The sequence below is a fragment of the Dendrobates tinctorius genome, unplaced genomic scaffold (genome assembly GCF_039654945.1).
Source record: "Dendrobates tinctorius isolate UK_male_01 unplaced genomic scaffold, ASM3965494v1 ptg000011l, whole genome shotgun sequence".
In the NCBI taxonomy this organism is placed as follows: domain Eukaryota; kingdom Metazoa; phylum Chordata; class Amphibia; order Anura; family Dendrobatidae; genus Dendrobates; species Dendrobates tinctorius.
Genome location: NW_027361679.1, coordinates 7,747,799 through 7,767,123, shown reverse-complemented (window position 1 = coordinate 7,767,123; position 19,325 = coordinate 7,747,799). Strand labels below are relative to the sequence as shown.

At 45.3% G+C, this 19,325-nt stretch overlaps 1 protein-coding gene across 2 annotated transcripts in view; it reads left to right on the top strand.

Annotated features, from left to right (window-relative positions):
• LOC141100922 (venom factor-like) overlaps positions 1-19,325 on the top strand; it is a 481,958-nt gene that overhangs the window by 330,452 nt on the left and 132,181 nt on the right. For both annotated transcript variants that reach the window (XM_073589703.1, XM_073589701.1), the window contains exons 25-27: positions 1,582-1,636; positions 12,748-12,910; positions 17,245-17,328. In XM_073589703.1, the coding sequence (XP_073445804.1) occupies positions 1,582-1,636; positions 12,748-12,910; positions 17,245-17,328 (302 nt within the window). The remainder of the gene's footprint in view (positions 1-1,581; positions 1,637-12,747; positions 12,911-17,244; positions 17,329-19,325) is intronic.

The window sequence follows — 19,325 nt, the reverse complement described above, 5'->3', positions numbered from 1 at the left end:
CAGCCCCCCGGCAGGCCGGTACAGACCCCCACAGGGTGCACAGACCACCGGCAGGCCGGCACAGCCCCCCGGCAGGCCGGTACAGACCCCCACAGGGTGCACAGACCACCGGCAGGCCGGCACAGCCCCCCGGCAGGCCGGTACAGACCCCGGGCAGTCCACACAGCCCCCCGGCAGGCCGGCACAGCCCCCCGGCAGGCCGGCAGAGACCTCCGGAAGGCCCGAAATGACGGCGCATCATGATGCGCACACACCGCGCATCATGATGACGTCAGGCTGTCAATCAACTTTGAACTTCCGATTCCGATGCCGACTTCCGATATTGAAAAACTTGCGGTATCGGAATGCTCAACACTAGTTACCACCCACCTTTCGTGTCTACCTCTTTCCTCATAGACTGTAAGCTTGTGAGCAGGGCCCACTTTCCTCTTGGTATTTGTTATAATCTACTGTATGTGATTATTGTTATGCTGTAATGTCTATTGTCTGTACAAATCCCCTCTAAAATGTAAAGTGCTGCGGAATATGTCGGCGCTATAAAAATAAAATTTATTATTATTATTATTATATTTTCTTATGTTACCCTTTTGAAAATGCAAAATTTGGGGCTCAAACAAAATTTTTGCAGGAAAAAGTAAAATTTTCATTTTTTTTACCTTCCACATTGCTTTCATTCCTGTGAAGCCCCTAGAGCAGTGGTTCCCAAACTCCAGTCCTCGCGGACCCCAACAGGTCATGTTTTCAGGTTTTCCATAGTGTTACACATGTAAGAGAATTCCTGATGCCTTGATGATATTTCCCATCACCTGTGAAATACTAAGGAAATCCTGAAAACATGACATGTTGGGAGTTGTGAAGACTGGAGTTTGGGAAACGCTGCCCTAGAGGATTCATAAACTTCTTTAATGTGGTTATGAGGACATTGAGGGGTGTAGATTTTAAAATAGTGCCACTTTCGTGTATTTTCTATCACATAGGTAGGCCCTTCAAAGTCACTTGAAATGTGATGTGGTCCCTAAAAAATGGTTTTGTAAATTTTGCTGTAAAAATGAGAAATTGCTGATAAACTTTCAACCCTTCTAACTTCCTAACAAAAAAAAATGATGTTTCAAAAATGATGCTGATATGCAGTTGAATTTTGGTAAATATTATTTCTTAACTATTTTGTGTGGTATAACTATATGTTTAAGAGAACAAAAATTAAAAGTTTGAAATTTATAAAATTATTATTTTTTTTTTCAAATTATCAGTATTTTCATTAATGCAAATCATATCAACCAAAATTTACCACTAACATGAAGTACAACATGTCATGAAAAATCAGAATCACAGGAGTCTGTTGAAGCATTCCAGAGTTATTACCACATAAAGTGACCCTGGTCAGAATTGAAAAATTGGCCTGGTCATGAAGGTGAAAACTTGTGGGCTACGGGGGTGTTGTAGAAGTTAGAAAGGTTACAAAGTCTCTGTATGAGCTCATTTGCAGTATATAAGAATTTTGAGTTTAGTCAATGATGGAGTCAGTTAAAACTATCATAGTTTTAAAAGACAACCTATAATAACTGTTTTTCTTTCAAACAGGTTATCTGAAACAGTTATCTCATTTATCTGGGAATTCTTTTCAGAAAAGCACATGGTAAGAACTGAATTTTTAGCTGTTTTCTATTCAGCTTTGAATTGCTGATGAAAAGTAACCTAGCCATCAGGAGGTCATACACATAGGTTGCCAGAATGTGGTGGGCAATGGAGTTGTGCCGATGTCAACCGCAGTGGCTTACTATTCAGCTGAACTTCCATTGGAACTCCTTGGTCCAGAGGTATTTTTGATAGAGAGTAGTGATGAGCGAGCATTCCTTAGTCGAATCAAGCTGGTCGGAAGCTCAGACGGGCTCGATTTGAATGACGAGTATAATAGAACTCAATGGGAAACTTGAGCATTTTTCCGGCAGACCCTACCAAGAGGGCTGGGAGACATGAAAATTGCTGAAATGGATGGAAACAGCGTTCAAATGGAATAAGAACTGCATAGGGAAGATGCTTGGACTAGTGATGAGCGAGCATGCTTGAATAAGGTGTTATCCGAGCATACCCGAATGGTAATAGAGCATCTTTGATGTGCTTCTAATACTATATTTCAGTCACCATGGCTGCACCATGGCTGCATGTCTCATTGGCTGTTTCCTAGGCAATCCCTACATGTGTAGTGGCTGTCGAACAGCCTCGAGACATGCAGCCACGGCGACTCAGACATAGTATTAGAGCATGCCAAAGATGCTCTATTAGCACTCGAGCATGCTCGGATAACACTTTACTTGAGCACGCTCCTCATCACTAGCCTGGAAGCATCTTTGACTCCCAGGTTGCTGCTGTGAACAATGTCGTCAGAGTATTATACCACTTTTATGGAATGACAATAAAACATCAATAACCAAAGATAAAATGGATTTTACGGAAAAAAAAATTAGGAAACATTCTTTCTTGTATAATGACTTGATTATAATGCAAAACTAAAAACAGGAAAAGAAGCGCTCCATCCTTCCACTTAGGTTATGTTCACACATAGCGTTTTTTGCTGCTTTTTTGCACCTTCTCAGGCCGGGATCACACATGCGAGGAATAAAGCCGAGTCTCGCATGTTAATACCTGGCACTGCCACCGGCATTCGGATCGGAGCGTGCGCCCTCATAGCACGCTCCACTCCCGAGTGCCGGTGGCAGTGCCGGGTATTAACATGCGAGACTCGGCCATATTCCTTGCATGTGTGATCCCAGCCTCATTGCTTTCAATAGTGTAAAAAGCTGCAAAAATGCTGAAAGAATCGTCATGATGCTTCTTTCATAACTGCAGCAGTTTTTCATTTCAGTCAGTAAAAAAGGAATGGTGTGCATGAGATTTCTGTAATTTTTTGCCAATTGTAAGGAATGGGACTCCTGGATTGGTAAAGCCTTTGCACTAAGTACTGCTGCTGTAACCTAAAACCAAAAGTCCTTTTCAGGGTTACATGCCGTATTTTCTTTTCCCTGTTAAGAACGGCCAAAAATTAGAAGAAAGAGGAATTCCGATACACCGTGTATTAGACATAAAGTAATAATAATAATAATCTTTATATAGTGAAAACATATTCCACAGCACTTTACAGTTTAACAGTTCATAAACAAGTCATAAGTAACAATGTTGAAAATACAATAATTAAAGCAAAATAAGACGACCCTGCTCGTAAGAGCTTATAATCTACAATAAAGTAGGGCTTTATACACATTCTGTAATCTACAATCATAAATGCACATGTAGGGGTTGCCAAAAATTAGAAGTAAGGAACTGCAATATTCCCTGGAAGCATAAAGGAGGGCCTCCAAAAACATGTTTCCATTTCTAAGGAGTGGGACTCCTAGACTGCTAAAGCCTATGTACTAAGTGTAAGGGCTGAAAAGCAATTGTCCCTGGGGGGTATATATTGATGTATGTAAGAGAATTGTTGAGGTATGCGCCATACACATCCTGTAAAAACTATGAACAAGGGCATCATACATACCTTGGAAAAACTAAGAGCAAGGGCCACCTGATGACCCTCTAAAAATTTGGAACAAGGACCGTATGATTACCATCTAAAAATTTGGAGCAAGGGCTGTATGACGATCCTCTAAAAATATGGAGTGAAGACCGCACGATGACCCTCTAAAAATTTAGAGCAAGGACTGCAAGATCACTGTGGCGAAGTTGGTGGTATCAAGCCTTGCCATTGGAAGATTCAAGTGATGCAGGGAAAGCACAAGCTAGATTAAAGATGACAACTGTTGCGTGGTTGGAACAAATCATTGGCTATCTGTGGGACTGACATGTTGTCCTCATCTAAGCCAAGGATGCCCACGGAATCAACTTAAGGAGGGAGAGAGCAGTGTCTGCGGCCTGCGAGCCTCAACTTTGGCTGAGGTCCGTGTACCATCAATATAAAATTGCACTAATCGAATGGATGAAAGGCCCAAAATCTCTTGTGTCAGATGTTTGAAGCTCCATGTTGTGCCAGTTGTACCCTGAGTGGCCTCGAATCCAGGACTCCTTGTTGTTGGCCACAGATGGCTAATGGTTTGGTTTGTGCCTTTGTAGGAGAATGTGGCTTAAAGAACGAGAATCCCCAGTGCTGTGCTGCATTTGTGCATGAGCTCTGCCATTTACTGTCCAAACGAAACACTGAGAACCGTCCGAAAGAGGGAGTTTCCAGAGAGACAAGTTTGGATGAAACACCGGGTCAGGTGACCTCGATGAGGCACTTTCTTCCAAGAAAAGTTCAGAATGCAAAAATAGGAGGAGATTTATCACCTAGACAAGGTATGGTCAGGACTTGTGTTGAGGAAGATGCTGAGGCTGGTGCACCTGGCCATGACATTAGGTGCGAATCAGTGGGTTGGGGTATGCCTGGAAGCAGAACTCAGGTGGCTCCAGACGTGTTCCAGAATTCAGACGCCGCCAGTCAAGTCCCAAAGACCAGACCTACGCTGATCAAGACCCAGAGTCCAGATGACACCAGTCAAAGAGACTAGGCCCAGCCCTCATAATACCAGGTATGGAAGACACCCGCTGTCTTTCAAGCACCGAAGATGAGTGCGAAAACTCCGCTCTGGGGTGGACGTCTATGGTGGTGAATGGGAGGTATGAGTGAGCCGGGCTGTTGCTTTCAGCACTGACAAACGATACAGGGGTTGTCCTGGGCTAGTGCAACAGACAGGGTGGGTGCCAGTACACGAAATGATGGCCCACATCACCACGAAGCCCAAACCAAGGATACAAGGAGCTGGTTCCACTAAATGAGCTGCTGTGGGATCAACTGGTGGCTGAACTGAGAGACACTTACCAACATCAGGTTCTAAAAGGGCTCCTACGCTCTAACCCCAACTCGAGCTTCCTGGAGCTTGGGGTCCTGTCATGTATGGTGTGGAGGCATGAAGTGGCCACCTCTAGAACCACAAATAAGGAGCCTGACTGGACCCGGAAGCTACACTAAGAGATCCGGGACATTAGAGGCAAATTATGTAGTATTAATGGAACCCACCCTGACATCACCATGCCTGGCCCTGCGACCAGATATGAAGAGAAGTCGGATCATGAATGCAACCTCCCTCATGCCCCACCGCCTTGCACCCGTCACCCATCAGAAAAACATGTAGTGTAATGTTGGATGTGCAGCTAAAAGGGGGCACATCTCACGAGATTGCCTAAATGAAGAAAGAAGGAGGAGGGGGTGTCCGTTAAAGTAACATTCCCCAAGCTCGAGGAGCTCACCATGAGGTCCCACACTTCAGAAATGGTGAAGGCTCTGAGGATATTGTTTCTGATAGACCCATTACCTGGGCTAAGTTTAATGGACAATGCATTCGCTGTTTGATGGACAAGGGGTACAAGTGACCACTATGCCTTAAGACTAGTTTCAGATTTGCTAACCAGATGTTGCCAGTTCGAGAAAAGAACCAATCATTCAAATGGTGTCCGCCAACCAGTTGCATTTCCTGGTGGCTGAATTGGTGTGGATGTCTGTGCCAGTGTTTGGGAAAGAGCTGAGCAGGAAAAGAATCATTGTAAGACTTTTGAACAACCAAGCATATCTACCTGGCTATTGTAGACTTTGAAGCGTCTAGTCCGTTCCTGTGACTCTCAGGAAGGACTAACAACGCATCCATCTGACTGAAAGGCGCCATCCGTGAGACGTACCTTCTGAGAGCTCTCACCAGATCCAGTGTGAAGAGCCCTTTCAACCCGGTGTACTGGTGCCGGGCAAAACGAGGTCAGGACAATGTCCTCGTTAAGGTGAAAGGAGGAGACCACTTTGGACAAGTATGGAAACGGCCTGAGAACCACCTTGTCCTGGTAGAATATTAGAAAAGGAGCTCGACAGGACAGAGCGGCCAGCTCTGAAACCTGCCTGATTGATGTCACCGTGACAAGGAAAGCGACCTTCCATGAAAGGTGGGTTAGCAAAATGTTCCGCAGTGGTTCGAAGGGAGTCTACTGTAGAACACCCAGGACCAAGTTAAGGTCCAAGGCATCCAAGAGCATTCTATAGGGAGGTGCCATATGGAAGACCCCCTGAATGTAAGTCCTCACCTGCAGTTTGGAAGCGATCCTGTGCTGGAATAAAACAGATAAAGCTGAAACCTGAACTTTGAGGGAACTAAGCCCTAGACAGGACACAAATGAAGAAACTCCAATATGGTGGGGAAGGAGAAAACAAGAGGAGGATGACCGTGGTCTCTACACCATACAAAAATAGTTTTCCAGGTGTGGTGATAGATACGCACCGATACAGGCTTCCGAGCGCTAATCATGGTGGAAACTACCTCTTTGGAGTACCCAGCTTGGGTTAGGACCCAGGATTCAATGGCCATGCCGTTAAACACAGGGCCCTTGCGTTCTGGTGGCAAATTGGACCCCGGAAGAATAAGTCCGGATGATCCAGTAGTCACCAGGGGACGTCGACAACGAGTTGCTCCAACTCTGCATACCACGCCTGGCGTGGCCAGTCAGGAGCAACCAGGATCACTGGGACTCTCTCCGTCTTGATCTTCCTGATGACCCTCAGGAGTAACAGAAGTGGGGGAAACATGTACGGAAGATGAAACTGACGCCACGGTGGCTTCTGGATCCCGGGACCGAGCTATGAACTCTGGCATCTTGACGTTTAGTCTTGATGCCATCAGATCCACGTCCGGAGTCCCCCAGCGATGACAAATCTGTTGGAAGACCTCCGGATGAAGAGACCACTCTCCCGAGGCGAGGCCCTAACGGCTGAGGAAGTCTGCTGCCCAGTTTTCCAAACCCGGGATGTGAACTGCCGAGATGACTGAGTGGTTTCTCTCAGCCCACCGGAAGATATGTTCCACCTCGCGCATTGCTGTCCTGCTGTGGGTACCCCCTTGATGGTGATATATGCTACAACCGTGGCATTGTCCGATTGAACTCAGGTGGGGGGGGGTCACAATGGAAATGCCGCAGGGACAACCAGATCACCTGGATCTCCAGGACGTTGATTGGAAGGCGCGATTCATGAGGTCACCAGCGCCCCTGGGCAGTTTGGTGATGGAAGACAGCTCTCCAGCTGAGGAGACTGGCGTCGGTAGTGACTACCAGCCCATGAACCAGGAGAAAGGATTTCCCCTGGATGAGGGAGGAATGCAACGTTTATCACCTGAGCACATTCTTGATCTGCGGGGACAGACAGCACTGTTGGTCGAGGGAGAATGGGTTCCTGTCCCAGACTGCCAGAAGCACATGCTGCAGAGGGTGGAGGTGTAGCTGGGCGAAGGGAACAGCTTCCATTGCCACCTCCATCTTGCCCAAGACCCCCATGCCGAAGCGGATGGAGTGACGATAAGGATGACAAAGTGCCCGGGCTCCCTGTTGAAGGGCTAAGACCTTGTTTCAAGGGAGAATCACGAACCCCTGGAAAGTGTCCAGGGTGTTACGAACGTCGGAACGCACTAAATAAAAATATAAATAAAGTGCGTTCGCCGCTCGGGGTCCACCGTGCAGTAGGTGATATAACCGCTGCTAGATGGTGGCAGAGACAATATGGCGATTATGCACATGGGTTAAACTTCACCCGGAGTGTGCAGGACGGGCTCTGTTCACACCCAGAGGTACCGTAACAAAAAACACAAAACACTGAACCTGTTTGTGACACAGGCTTCAGGTAGAATACACACAGGACGGTAAAAGGTCACAGGAGTAGTCCAAGATGGGGGTACTAAATCCTTCTAGACCTACAGTTGATATCAGAGAATATAGCACCGCAGCCGCAAACGCTCAAAGGGCTGCTAAAGCAGCGCGGCGTGGATACTGCCGCTGGATGACACCGCTATAGCGCAAGCGCGATGTTGGACGCTAGCAGCTTTGGTAATGGAACAATAGCGCGCTGGCGCTGGTACTGGTGGTAACTCAATCCCTCACACAGTCGTAATATCAAAGGGTAGGGGTTTCAAATGAGTCATTCACCAGATCATGCATCCATCAACAAACACACAGCAGCAAGTATGACTATACTAGCGCATGGCGGAACGGCCATGCGCACTTTTTATAGCAGCCGGGACCTTCCGTAAGCTTCCAGACCTCCGAGATGGACCAATGAGATCTGGAGCGGGACCTGAGCACATGACTCCAGATCCCCAATGGGAAACCGTCTCATGAGCATGCTCAGAAGGCAGATGGAAGAACTTAGCCTCTGGAGAGATCTGCTGCAAGGCAATCTCTTCTGCAATCTCCTCTGCAGTAGATAATGAGCAGGAGACTGCAGAATGTGAGGGTCTGGATTCCTGCATATTAACCGCAGAAATCTGACTCCCAACACAGGGTCATACCTAAAAAGGATATCTGCTGAGCTGGAACGGGGGAAGACATGCTTAAGTTTATCGTCCAGCCAAGGCGAGAAAGAGTATCCATAGTGATACGCATGCACTCCACGAAGGCTTGGAAAGACGTTCCCTTGATTAAAAGGTCTTCTAGGTAAGGCAACACGACCATGCCCCGAGAGTGCAAAATGAACATGATGGCCACCATGACCTTCGTGAACACTCTTGGAGTGGTAGCGAGGTCGAAGGGCACGGCTGTGAACTGGAAATGTTCCTCTTGGACAGTGAAGTGCAGGAACTTATAATTAGGGGGGGAGATCGGGATGTGAAGGTAAGCATCCCGGATGTCAATGGATCCTATGAACTCCCACTTCTCCAATGAGGAGATGACAGAGGGGAGGGACGCCATCCTGAAGTGTTGGACCTTGACAAATTTTTTTAGGAATTTTAGGTCCAGGATGGGCCTCACTGTTCCATCCTTCTTCGGGACCACAAATAGGTTCAAGTAGAACCCCTCAAACCTCTCATTTTCTGGTCTGGAATAATGACCCCATCTTGACGAAGCAAATCGATGGCCCGGGAAAAGGACCATGTCCTCGCCTTTGCTTTGGGAGGATGAGAGGGGTAGAACCTTGTTGGAGGGCAGGAAGAAAAATCTATCTTGTACCCAAAGGATACCAGGTCCCTGACCCATTTGTCGTGAACAAAAGAGAGCCAGGCATGATGAAAATGGAGTAGACGGCCGTCTACTCTGCTGGTGTCGACTGGATAATGCCACAAGTCATTTAGGCGAGAATCTATGGGACCTGGATCCCTTAGATGTGGATTGCTTAGGTCGGCTCTCTCACGAGTGGTTGGTCTGACACGAAACCTGGGGACCTCTGTCCCCACGAGAGAAGGGCCCCAATCCGGAAGAGGTGGTTGTAGTGGACCAACCGGGATTGCTGTAGAAGGACCAGAAACAAGACTGTTGCAAGTGGCGAAAGGTTGCTTAACCTTCTGCTGTGGTAGGAATTTACTATTCCGACCTGTGGCGTCAGAGATAAGCTTATGCAGCTTCTCTCCGAACAAACGATTGCTCTGGTAAGGCAGGGAGGTTAGCAACTTTTTGGACGCAGAGTCCACTCGCCATTCCCTTTGCTACAGTGCCCGCCTAATAGAGACAGCATTTGAGGCTGCAAGCGCAGCCCAGATAGCCGTGTCCAGAGAAGAGTGTACCAAATAGTCTCCGGCCAAAGCAATCTGATTGGGCAGATCGGTTGCCTCCGGGGGAAGATCACTACCCTGTATGGTTCTGCACAGAGTATCTGCCAGGAGACCATTGCTTTGGCTACCCATGTTGCAGTGAAAGAGGGAGAGAGTGCTGAGCCTGAGGCTTCAAAAACTGAATGGGCAAGGTTCTCTATCAGATGGTCCATGAGATCTGTGTGGTAAGGATAGAAGGGTTTTGGAAGCCAAACAGGATACAGGTGGATCAACTGGAGGGGATTCTGCCCACTGCTTACGCAGATCCGGTGAGAAAGGGTACCTCGCTTTAAGAGACTTCTGACCTGAGAAGCGTTTGTCCGGCCTCTCTCTATGCCCTCGAACTATGTCCTGAAACTCTGGGTAATTGGCAAACACCCTATGGGGACGTTTAGTCCTTTTGAAGGACAATGCATGATCCGGGGTGGGGGTAGAGTCCTCATCAACTCTCAAAGTCTGCCTCTATGAGACTATCCAACGTCGCCTGGTAATCCGGCGAATCAAGGTCGAGGGGCCCATCAGACTCATACTCAGAGTCTTGATCGCTGCAAACCCCTGGTGAGGGGGAGTAAGAAACGGAGCTCACGGATGCTGAGGCACGAGAGAGCCTGGGAGATGCTATGGGTCTGTTTTCTAGATGCCTGTGTATCTTTTGACTGAGAATGATTCCTGCAGGCCGAAGTTTCCCGCGTGATGGAGGAACTCTCTAAGACAGGCAGACGAATGCCCCGTCCCAAGGAGGGGTCTTAGAGGGACCAATCGCTTTAGCTAGTGAAGCCATGTACTGCAACAGTGACGAAGCCCACTCAGGGTGACTAGGTACACTTGGCTCAGTAGCGGCAGAGGGCTCCTGATGCATTCGGGATCACAGGCCTGGCAGAGTGGAGTACTCTGTCCCCATGGCAATGAAGTCTGGAAGGAGGTACATGAAGTAAAAAACACTGTGTTTTTGTGTCTCTCTTAGATGTCTTGGACGATAACATGGTGTACCCCAGTATGTTCTAACTCAGTGGCCAAATAGAGAAAGTGGTGTCTAATCCCTGTGAAATACTGCAGAGAAGGGTCAATAGGTGTTGCAGAACTGCTCTTACCCAGGTCCTGTGGCCCTGTGAAATCCTCCCAGTGTTTGAGGCTGAGAGGTGGCCAGTAAGCAAAAGATGGCTGCTAGGAGCAGGAAAAGGCAGTCTCGCTCTGTACAAGAAGCATCAAGAGGGTGGGCAAAGCCGCCGGCATGATGCAAGCAAGTGGGCGGAGCTTCCAGGTTGCAGCCTAGCTGAAGCCAAAGCCGGGCACTAAATTTTCTGCCCCGGCCGTGACGCACTCGGAGGAAAACTGGGGAAACCACGCGTGCGCTACAGGAGCCCCCCTTTCTGAGCCCGACCTGGGTGCCTACCCATCCTTATCTGGAGGCCCTTTGAAGAAGTGAAGAGCTTAACTGCTTTGCCTGCAGGTCAGGTGCTGTAGCGTTTATGGTGTAGGAACCCTCCATCCACCATCTCTTTTTTAGGGATGTGGAGAGGGACCGTCCGCCTCCTTCCATCACCGCTGTTCTATCAATGGTGATGCAGTGGGGGCCGCTCAGACTCTATCAGTGCCTCTTTACATCCTAGGGGTTAACTCCCCCTGGAACTGGGCTATTGGTCCGGCATTAGTAAGCCTGGTTGCAGAAGGGGCTACATGGAAGCGACACTCCATGTTCCCATATGTTGTTGCATTGAGATCGGTGCCCTGAAGGTACCCGTTGCCCCTAGAACCGACCTCAGGCATGTGAATGGTGCATGAGGGGGTATGTGGAGGTGACACTCCATGTTCCCGCCTGATGTTGGTTGGGGGAGATCGTAACCCTGAAAGGATCCGTCGCCCCTGTAATCCATTAAAAGGAAAAATATTTAAAAAGATGGAAAATAGAATAAAAAATAAAATTGTCGTCTGAATAGCAGACCCATGTGCCTCCTACGGACACTAAGCATGAACTGGTTCGGCTGGAGCCATTGGTAGGTGTATAGTGCAGAGGAGGAGGAGTTAATTTTTATATATTCACTTAGTGTCAGCCTTCTAGTGGCAGCAGCATACACCCATTATTATTATTTATTTATATAGCGCCATTAATTTCATGGTGCTGTACATGAGAAGGGGTTACATACAAAGTTATAGACATCGTTAACAGTAAACAAATTTACAATGACAGACTGGTGCAGAGGGGAGAAGACCCTGTCCTTGCGGACTTAAATTCTATGGGATAGTGGGGAAGAGACAGAAGGTCGGGGGTGCAACAGCTCTGGTGGTGATGAGGCGGCAGCTCAGGCGGTGGTGAGGCGGCAGAATGGTTATTGCAGGCTGTAAGCTTTCCTGAAAAGATGGGTTTTCAGGTTCCGTTAGGTTCCCATGGTGCTGTGTACTCCAATGAGGTGAAGGAGAAAGTTAAATGTTAATTTTTTCCATCCACATTGCTTTAGTTCCTTTGAAGCGTCAGAAACTTCTTGAATGTGGTTTTGAGCACCTTGAGGGGTGCAGTTTTTAGAATGGTATTACTTTTGGATATTTTTTGTCATATAGGCTCCCAAAAAGTCACTTTAAATGTGATGTGGTCCCTAAAAAAATGATTTTTGTAAATTTTGTTGAAAAATGAGAAATTGCTGGTCAACTTTTAACCCTTTTAACTTTCTAGCGAAAAAAAAGTTTCAAAAATGATGTAGATGTAAAGTAGACATGTGGGAAATGTTATTTATTAACTATTTTGTGTGATATACCCCTTTGATTTAAGGCGATAAGAATTAAAATTTTGAAAATTGCAACATTTTGAAAATTTTCACCAAATTTCCAATATTTGCGCAAATAAGCACAAGTTATATCGAAAAATTGTTACCATTATGAAGCACAATATGTCACTAGAATACATTGTCAGAACAAGTGGGATCCGTTGAAGCGATCCAGAGTTATTACCACATAAATTGACACTGGTCAGATATAAATAATTTGGCTTGGTCATTAAGGTCAAAATTTGCTCAGTCACTAAGGGGATCAATGTCTTGGGCCAATGTTATCCAAATTCTAGCCATTGCAGCAGGAAGTCAGTTGTATGTTACATGGGATACGCACTGTGCGTGGTGCGAGCACAGCTCCAGAACACACAATGTTCCTGAATCAAAATTTCTTTTTCTTCCAGGTTAACCGCATATGTAGTAAAAATATTTTCAATGGCTTTACATGCAAATTTACTGGATGTTGATAAAAACATGCTATGTCAAAGTTCCCAATGGCTGGTCAATAATCAAAAACAAAATGGTGAATTTTTGGAGCCTGGAACTGTGTATGCAAAATCAATGCAGGTAAGACATTAACCAGTGCTGAAGAAATAAATGATAATCAAAACCGATGTGTTCAGATGACGTATGCCAAATGTCTGTGAAAACTAAAAAACACCCAAAGAAACCTCCGTCAGAAAACCATTGGGGTGATTTATCAACATTTATTGCTGGGGTGAATTGCAGCAGTTGCCCATGGCAAACAGTCAAGACTTCCCGAAATGGAGATTTTAATTTTTTGCACTTTCATTTTTTCCTCCCCTTTTTCCAAGCCCCGTAACAGTTTTATTTTTCCATTGATAGGCTATGTTCACACTGGGCGTTTTTGCTGCATTTTTTTAATGCAAATTCAGAGCTGCAATTTACAGTACCAGCAAAAGCTATGAGATTTCAGAAGTCTCATCCACACATTGTTTTTTTTCCTGACTGAATTGGAAAACTGCTGTGCTTTTGAAAACTGCAGAATGTCACTTCTTTAAGATTTTTGCAGCTTTTTTTCATCGATAGAAAGCAATGAGTAAGTTCAAAAACGCATGTATCAGGTTTTACTCCGTTTTTGGTGCAGAAAACTCAGAAGCAAGAGGAACTAAACTGTATCAGCATGAAAAATGCAGAAAAAAACATAGCAAAACCTGCTTCTTGTAAGCAGCTTGTTTACTGCCCAGAGAACAGGTTTTGCCTGCAGGAAAAAATGCAGCAAAAACGCAACTTGTTGACATAGCCATAAAGCCATGTTGGAGCTTGTTTTCTGTGGGACGAGTTGTACTTTTGATTGACAATATTAATTTTACCATATAATGTATTGGAAAACAGGAAAAGATTCTGAGTGCAGTGAAATAGTCTATTTTTTGTTTTGTTTTTAGAGAGTTCATTATAGAGTAAAAGTAACTTGGTAATATGATTCTCCAGATCAGTGTGATTACAGCAGTAACAAAAATGCACTGTTTTTTTCTTTATTTAAAAGGAATCTGTCACCTATTTTTTGGCATATAAAATGCGGCCACCGCCATTAGGGGCTTTTCTACAGCAGTCTGTAATGCTGTAGATAAGCCCCCAATGTAACCTGAAAGAGAAGGAAAACGAGTTATATTATACTCACCCTGGGGCGGTCTGGGTCCGATGGGTGTCGCAGTCCAGGTACGGCGCCTCTCATCTTCATACGATGCTGTCCTCTTCTTTGCTTCCCGTCGCAGCTCTGGCGCAGGTGTACTGCTCTGCCCTGTTGAGGGCAGAGCAGAGTACTGCAGTGCGCAGTCGCCGTACCTCTCTGACCTGGTCCGGCGCCTGTGCACTGCAGTACTCTGCTCTGCCCTCAACAGGGCAGAGCAGTGCGCCTGCGCTGGAGCCACAACAGGCAGCAAAGAAGAGGACGTCATCGCTAGAAGAGGGGAGGCGCCGTACCCGGACCGCGACACCCATCGGACCCAGACCACCCTAGCGTGAGTATAATATAACTCGTTTTTCTTCTCTTTCAGGTTACATCGGGGGCTTATCTACAGCATTACAGAATGCTATAGATAAGCCCCTGATGGTGGTGGCCATAGCTTATATGCCAAAAAATAGGTGACAGATTCCCTTTAAGTGGTTAAAATGGTGAAAACACTTTTTGCTTGTGTCACTATTTTCCGAGGTCCATAACATTTCATTCGTCAGTCGATGGTGCTGGGTGAGGGGTTGCTTTTTGCATGGTATGTCGTTTTTATTTATACTATATTAGGATAGATGATGCGATCACTGCTATTTAACCATTTAAATGCCGGTGTAAGTTACCTATACCCGTATTTAAATGACTGACCATTGGGTGCCGATGGGTTGTCATGGCACCATTGGCCTCTGAAGGCCCTTATGGCTGCCATCTTGGTTAATGGCTGATATCTTAGAATGTGATTTTCACAATATACTACAGTAAAAATAAAGTTTATAGAACACATAAGTCTACAAGGGACCTAAAACAAAAATGGATAAAAAATGAAAAAAGTTTTGAAAAATATTAAAAAAAAAAAAAAAAAAAAATGCAATCTTCTACTTTTTTTTAAATGGCAGAATTTCTGTTTTTTCAATCTTTTGACCAATGTAAAGGAATTCAATAAAAGCCATTAATGCATATGGTCTCTAATATGATAAAGGAACTGGGCAGTGGGAAGCATGAATCATCTCTCTGAAATGCTGTGGCGTTTCAGAGAACATATAGTTGGAAGATCAGGTTGGGGACCACAGCTGGAGACGAAACTAGTCCCATGTCAGCATTTTTCTGCATCGCTGTATGTGATTGACAGGTCTCTCAATAGCAAGGGACCTGTCAATCACCTCAAGAAGCACAGGGAAAAGTTGACAGAGGGCAGCTATAATAACCAGAGTTAAAAGGGAATCTAATAGCGGTAGAGATGGGAGTATTGATCTGCAGGACTCGAGTCCATTAGTTAATTCAGTAATCTGTGACCGCTGGGCGGGAGGCCTGTGAATCTCCTTGATTAGCTGGGCTTGTACAATGTCATTAGCGTGTTTGGACATACACATGACATTGCACAAGCCTTGGCTAATCCAAAGAAGAGTTGGGCTTGCAAAGAAGTAATAAGATTCACAGACCTCCCTTCTAGTGGTGACAGATTACTGACATGACTACAATAGACTAGAATCCTGCAAATCCATTATCCGATCTTTTCTTAGCAGGTTTTCATCCTTGGGTTGTTTATATGCACACACAGCTCTTGCAAAGAAAAGTCTATCCATACTTTCTTCTGCTTGACTGTAAGTTCCTTTGCATGAAGTCACACAACAAAAGGAGCTGTCCGTGAAGCAGAAGGTGGCGCTGGGCAGGAAGTACACCTGGGAAGAGTAGAGGCTTGGGGTGTGCTTCCACACACTGAAAGCACTTCAGCATCATTTGATCGTTGATTCAAAGGCAATTCATCGGCAACGGGGGAACCGACTGGCTATGGTTGTACTTGCCAGAGCTACATGTGCATATAAACTGTTTGGGGGGCGAAATTCTTCTGATAAATGCATTTTTATATGGAACCTAAGTGAGCCCATGGCAACAGTCATTATTATGGATTTTTTTTAGTATATTACTGCACAGTAGCTTCCAGGCAACAGAAGTTAAAATTCAGCTGCACTTCAAGCAAACTGACTGGTTTAGTTACAAACCCAGTCCACTAGAGAAGAGTGGATTGCTTTGTGCAACCCTGGTCCATGGTGAAGATCTAAGTTCTCTGATCATGGACAGTGGCTGTGCAAATTTTCTGAGCTTCCATGTTCCCTGGTGCAGCATTTCATTTGCTGGCCTGGCGTAATGTTGTAAGGAGGTGGGGGGACCCTCAGTGCTCCCTCTCTCCTAGATGCTGGTCATGAGTACCCCATGCGATGCCCTGAAGGTTTGCCTATATTTTACTGTTTTATTAATACTATGTGTAATGTGTGATGCTCTTTTATCCTATGCCCTTGTATTGTATATACTGTGTAGTAATGAACATGTTAAATTAGGGATAGCAAGAGTTAATTCAGTGGGCTGGGTTAGCAGCCTCAAAGGAACAGGGAGTTCCTGTCTCCCAGTCAGTGCCCAGGCAGGCTTGTCCATGGCAGGATGCTTCACACAGCCAGGACCAGAAGGAGCCCCAGATAACGGGACAATGCTGCTGCACACCTCTGCCTTAGTCTGCCAGGCAGTGTAGACAGACCCCAGGACCGTCATTAGAAAGACTGTTGTAGCTCTCCAGTTCGGGAGGGAGCCACTGATACTGACTGGCCTCAAGTAGCTGCAGGGACTAAGCAGGAAGCGTTATTTCATGTACAATAAAGTTTTCTCTGTTGGAGCAGAACTCTGCCTGTCATGTTTTTCCTTGATCCTCACTCTCAGTGGCCGCAGTGAGCATGGAAAGAAGGTAGCTGACTGTAGGATTGGGACCGCACCTGTCTTTTTCTTGTGCAAGGGGCTGAGGTTCTTCTGGACTGTGGGTTTAAGAGACTCAGTCATGACTACCACCCAGTGCCACCTTGTTACAATGTCATCTGTGCAGCTTGCAGCGCACAGATGATGTCCCGCCAGCTAATTATAAGCTGAGCCTGTTGTTCCAGAGACTAAAGGACTTCCAGAGGACACTGACCTGGTCCGTGGACTTGGGTTATGCAAAGTCATCGGCTCATCTCTACAGCCCAATTCTTTGTTCATGAATTAGCTGAGAACAGAGAAGAGAGCTGTCCCCTTGATAAACAGCATGCGTAACATCCCAACACAGGAAGCTCTATCCTGTGTCAATTAAAGCGGGAAGTGGAGGCGCATTAAACAATTTTTAAGCTGGATAACCCTCTTTCAAGTAATACATTTTTACCAAATGCATGTTGTGTTCTTGTCTTTCTAGGGTGGCTATACAGAATCAGAGTCCTCACTTACAGCATTTGTGCTTATTGCATTAGCTGAATTAGGAAACATGTGTGATCATTTAGTAAGTACTGGTTACATGGAAAATGGATATGACTATTGTATTATACAGTGCAAGGTTTAATGAATTCTCCAACTTGTGTATAACATGTAATCGCAAAAATCAGCGAAAAAATAATTTCCACAGTACCATAAATCCGTCTACATTTATGACCATTTCTCAAAGTGGTCCTGTCATAATTGTATTCCCCATAATGCAACAATTTTGGAGCATCTTAGTACTCTGTGTTGTGTCGATTCTCACTTATTCTGACTAGATAATTATGAACAACTCTACAACTGTAATTTACCAATATATGGTGTTTCCTTGCACATTCTGAAACTGAATCATTGTTGCTTGCACCAGTCTGCGTGGAGTTATGCTCCTTTGACAAGAGGGATGGTGATACCCAGTTGTTAATTTACTCATAAATTTGTATGATAACAGACAAATGAACATCACGATACAGCGTTATAAAAAAAGACACTTTAGAATACATATATTTGTTGAAACAGACATGATGTAGTGGTGTCAGGTTTAGCTTAAATGTTTGTTGTGACATCAAATAACTCTTGAAAACCTATCTAAGAGTTGACTTTATTGATTGAACTGTGAACAGTCTCATTTAGGAGGTCTATGTACGTTCGGAGTTTTTTTTTTTATGTTCCCATAGACCCCCCATAACAGAGAACCAAAAGTGTGCTCTTTTGACTTTTTTTTCTGACCGGTATAGTATGTGCCTGCATAGCATTTAATTAACTTTATAGGAAGATACATCATACTGCGTTTTCCTTTATAAAGGGAGTGATGAATTTGCCAGCTGGCTCCTAGGTCCTTCCAAGTATCTTACTCGACTGAATCTCCCCTTTTGAAGTGGACCGCATGCATAACAGAGATAGAGACCACATGACCTTACACTAGCCTTTATCAACCTTTGGGACACTCGCCTTCTGCCCACTGGGTTGAACCTAAATCCCCTCACCTTGCCTCTCGCAGATAAAAACTCCAAAACTTAAGATGAGTTATAACTCCTTAATAGACGGTCCTAGGGAGACTGATTTGCACCATCGGATCTAGCTGGGCCCCTGTTATGCACTGAGACTAAACACATCTTGGCTATCTGGTTCCTATTAGCCATTCTACGTATTTCCGCTCCCTGGGGTGCCAGAACGGATTGAGCTCTTGGAACGTGTTCGTCATGTTCTGGAGATCTCGAAAATATACACGATGTACGGCTAGGACATATAGTATCTCCATAACTCCTTATGAAATCATGTTTCTACAATCTTTTTTGCCAACTTCAGCTTGAGTCTCTATTGCAAGCAAGCGTTTGTCCTGCTCTGAGCTGGTTCAAGGTATGAGATCTGTCACAGCCTTTTGAGAGTTGAGCTAGCTGCAAGCTTTCTCCTTGAGGCTTGGAGAATATTGGACTTCCTGTTGAGTCCCTGGTGGATAAAGGCAAAAGGGTTTATAATCCTAGGCCAAATAGGATATAAATGATTGGCATGAAATTATATCTCCAATATTCTTCACAGAAAAATCTATACCAATCAGTATGTGTTTATTACAATGGGTTCCTATAGTGGATAGATGCCTTTTCTTCCATCCTGACTATGGCCAGTGTCAGTTGTATACCTTCTAACCATGGAGCATACGCCTGATAGTCTGTCTAAGGCTGGATTCGTACATCTATAATATATTGCCCATGCACGGTCCACAATACCAGGCTGGAGTTTTCTGACCTGAACTCACTGCCTCACTGTAGGAGACCCAAGGTCAGGTTGGCTATTGTGGACTTTACATAATGGACATGTGAATCCAGCCTCATTCACCCACCTGTGCAAAATGTGACTTTATAGTGTTATTATTCTCATTGCCAAATGTGTGTGTCTCTACATAGTCTGACATGGTCAGCAGTGATTGGACAGTGTCAGATTGTGAAGAGACAAGTCGCTAATGGTCGCAGCCAGTTATCAATTTATTAATAAAATTCAAGAAGAAATAAAAGAGAAACATCACTA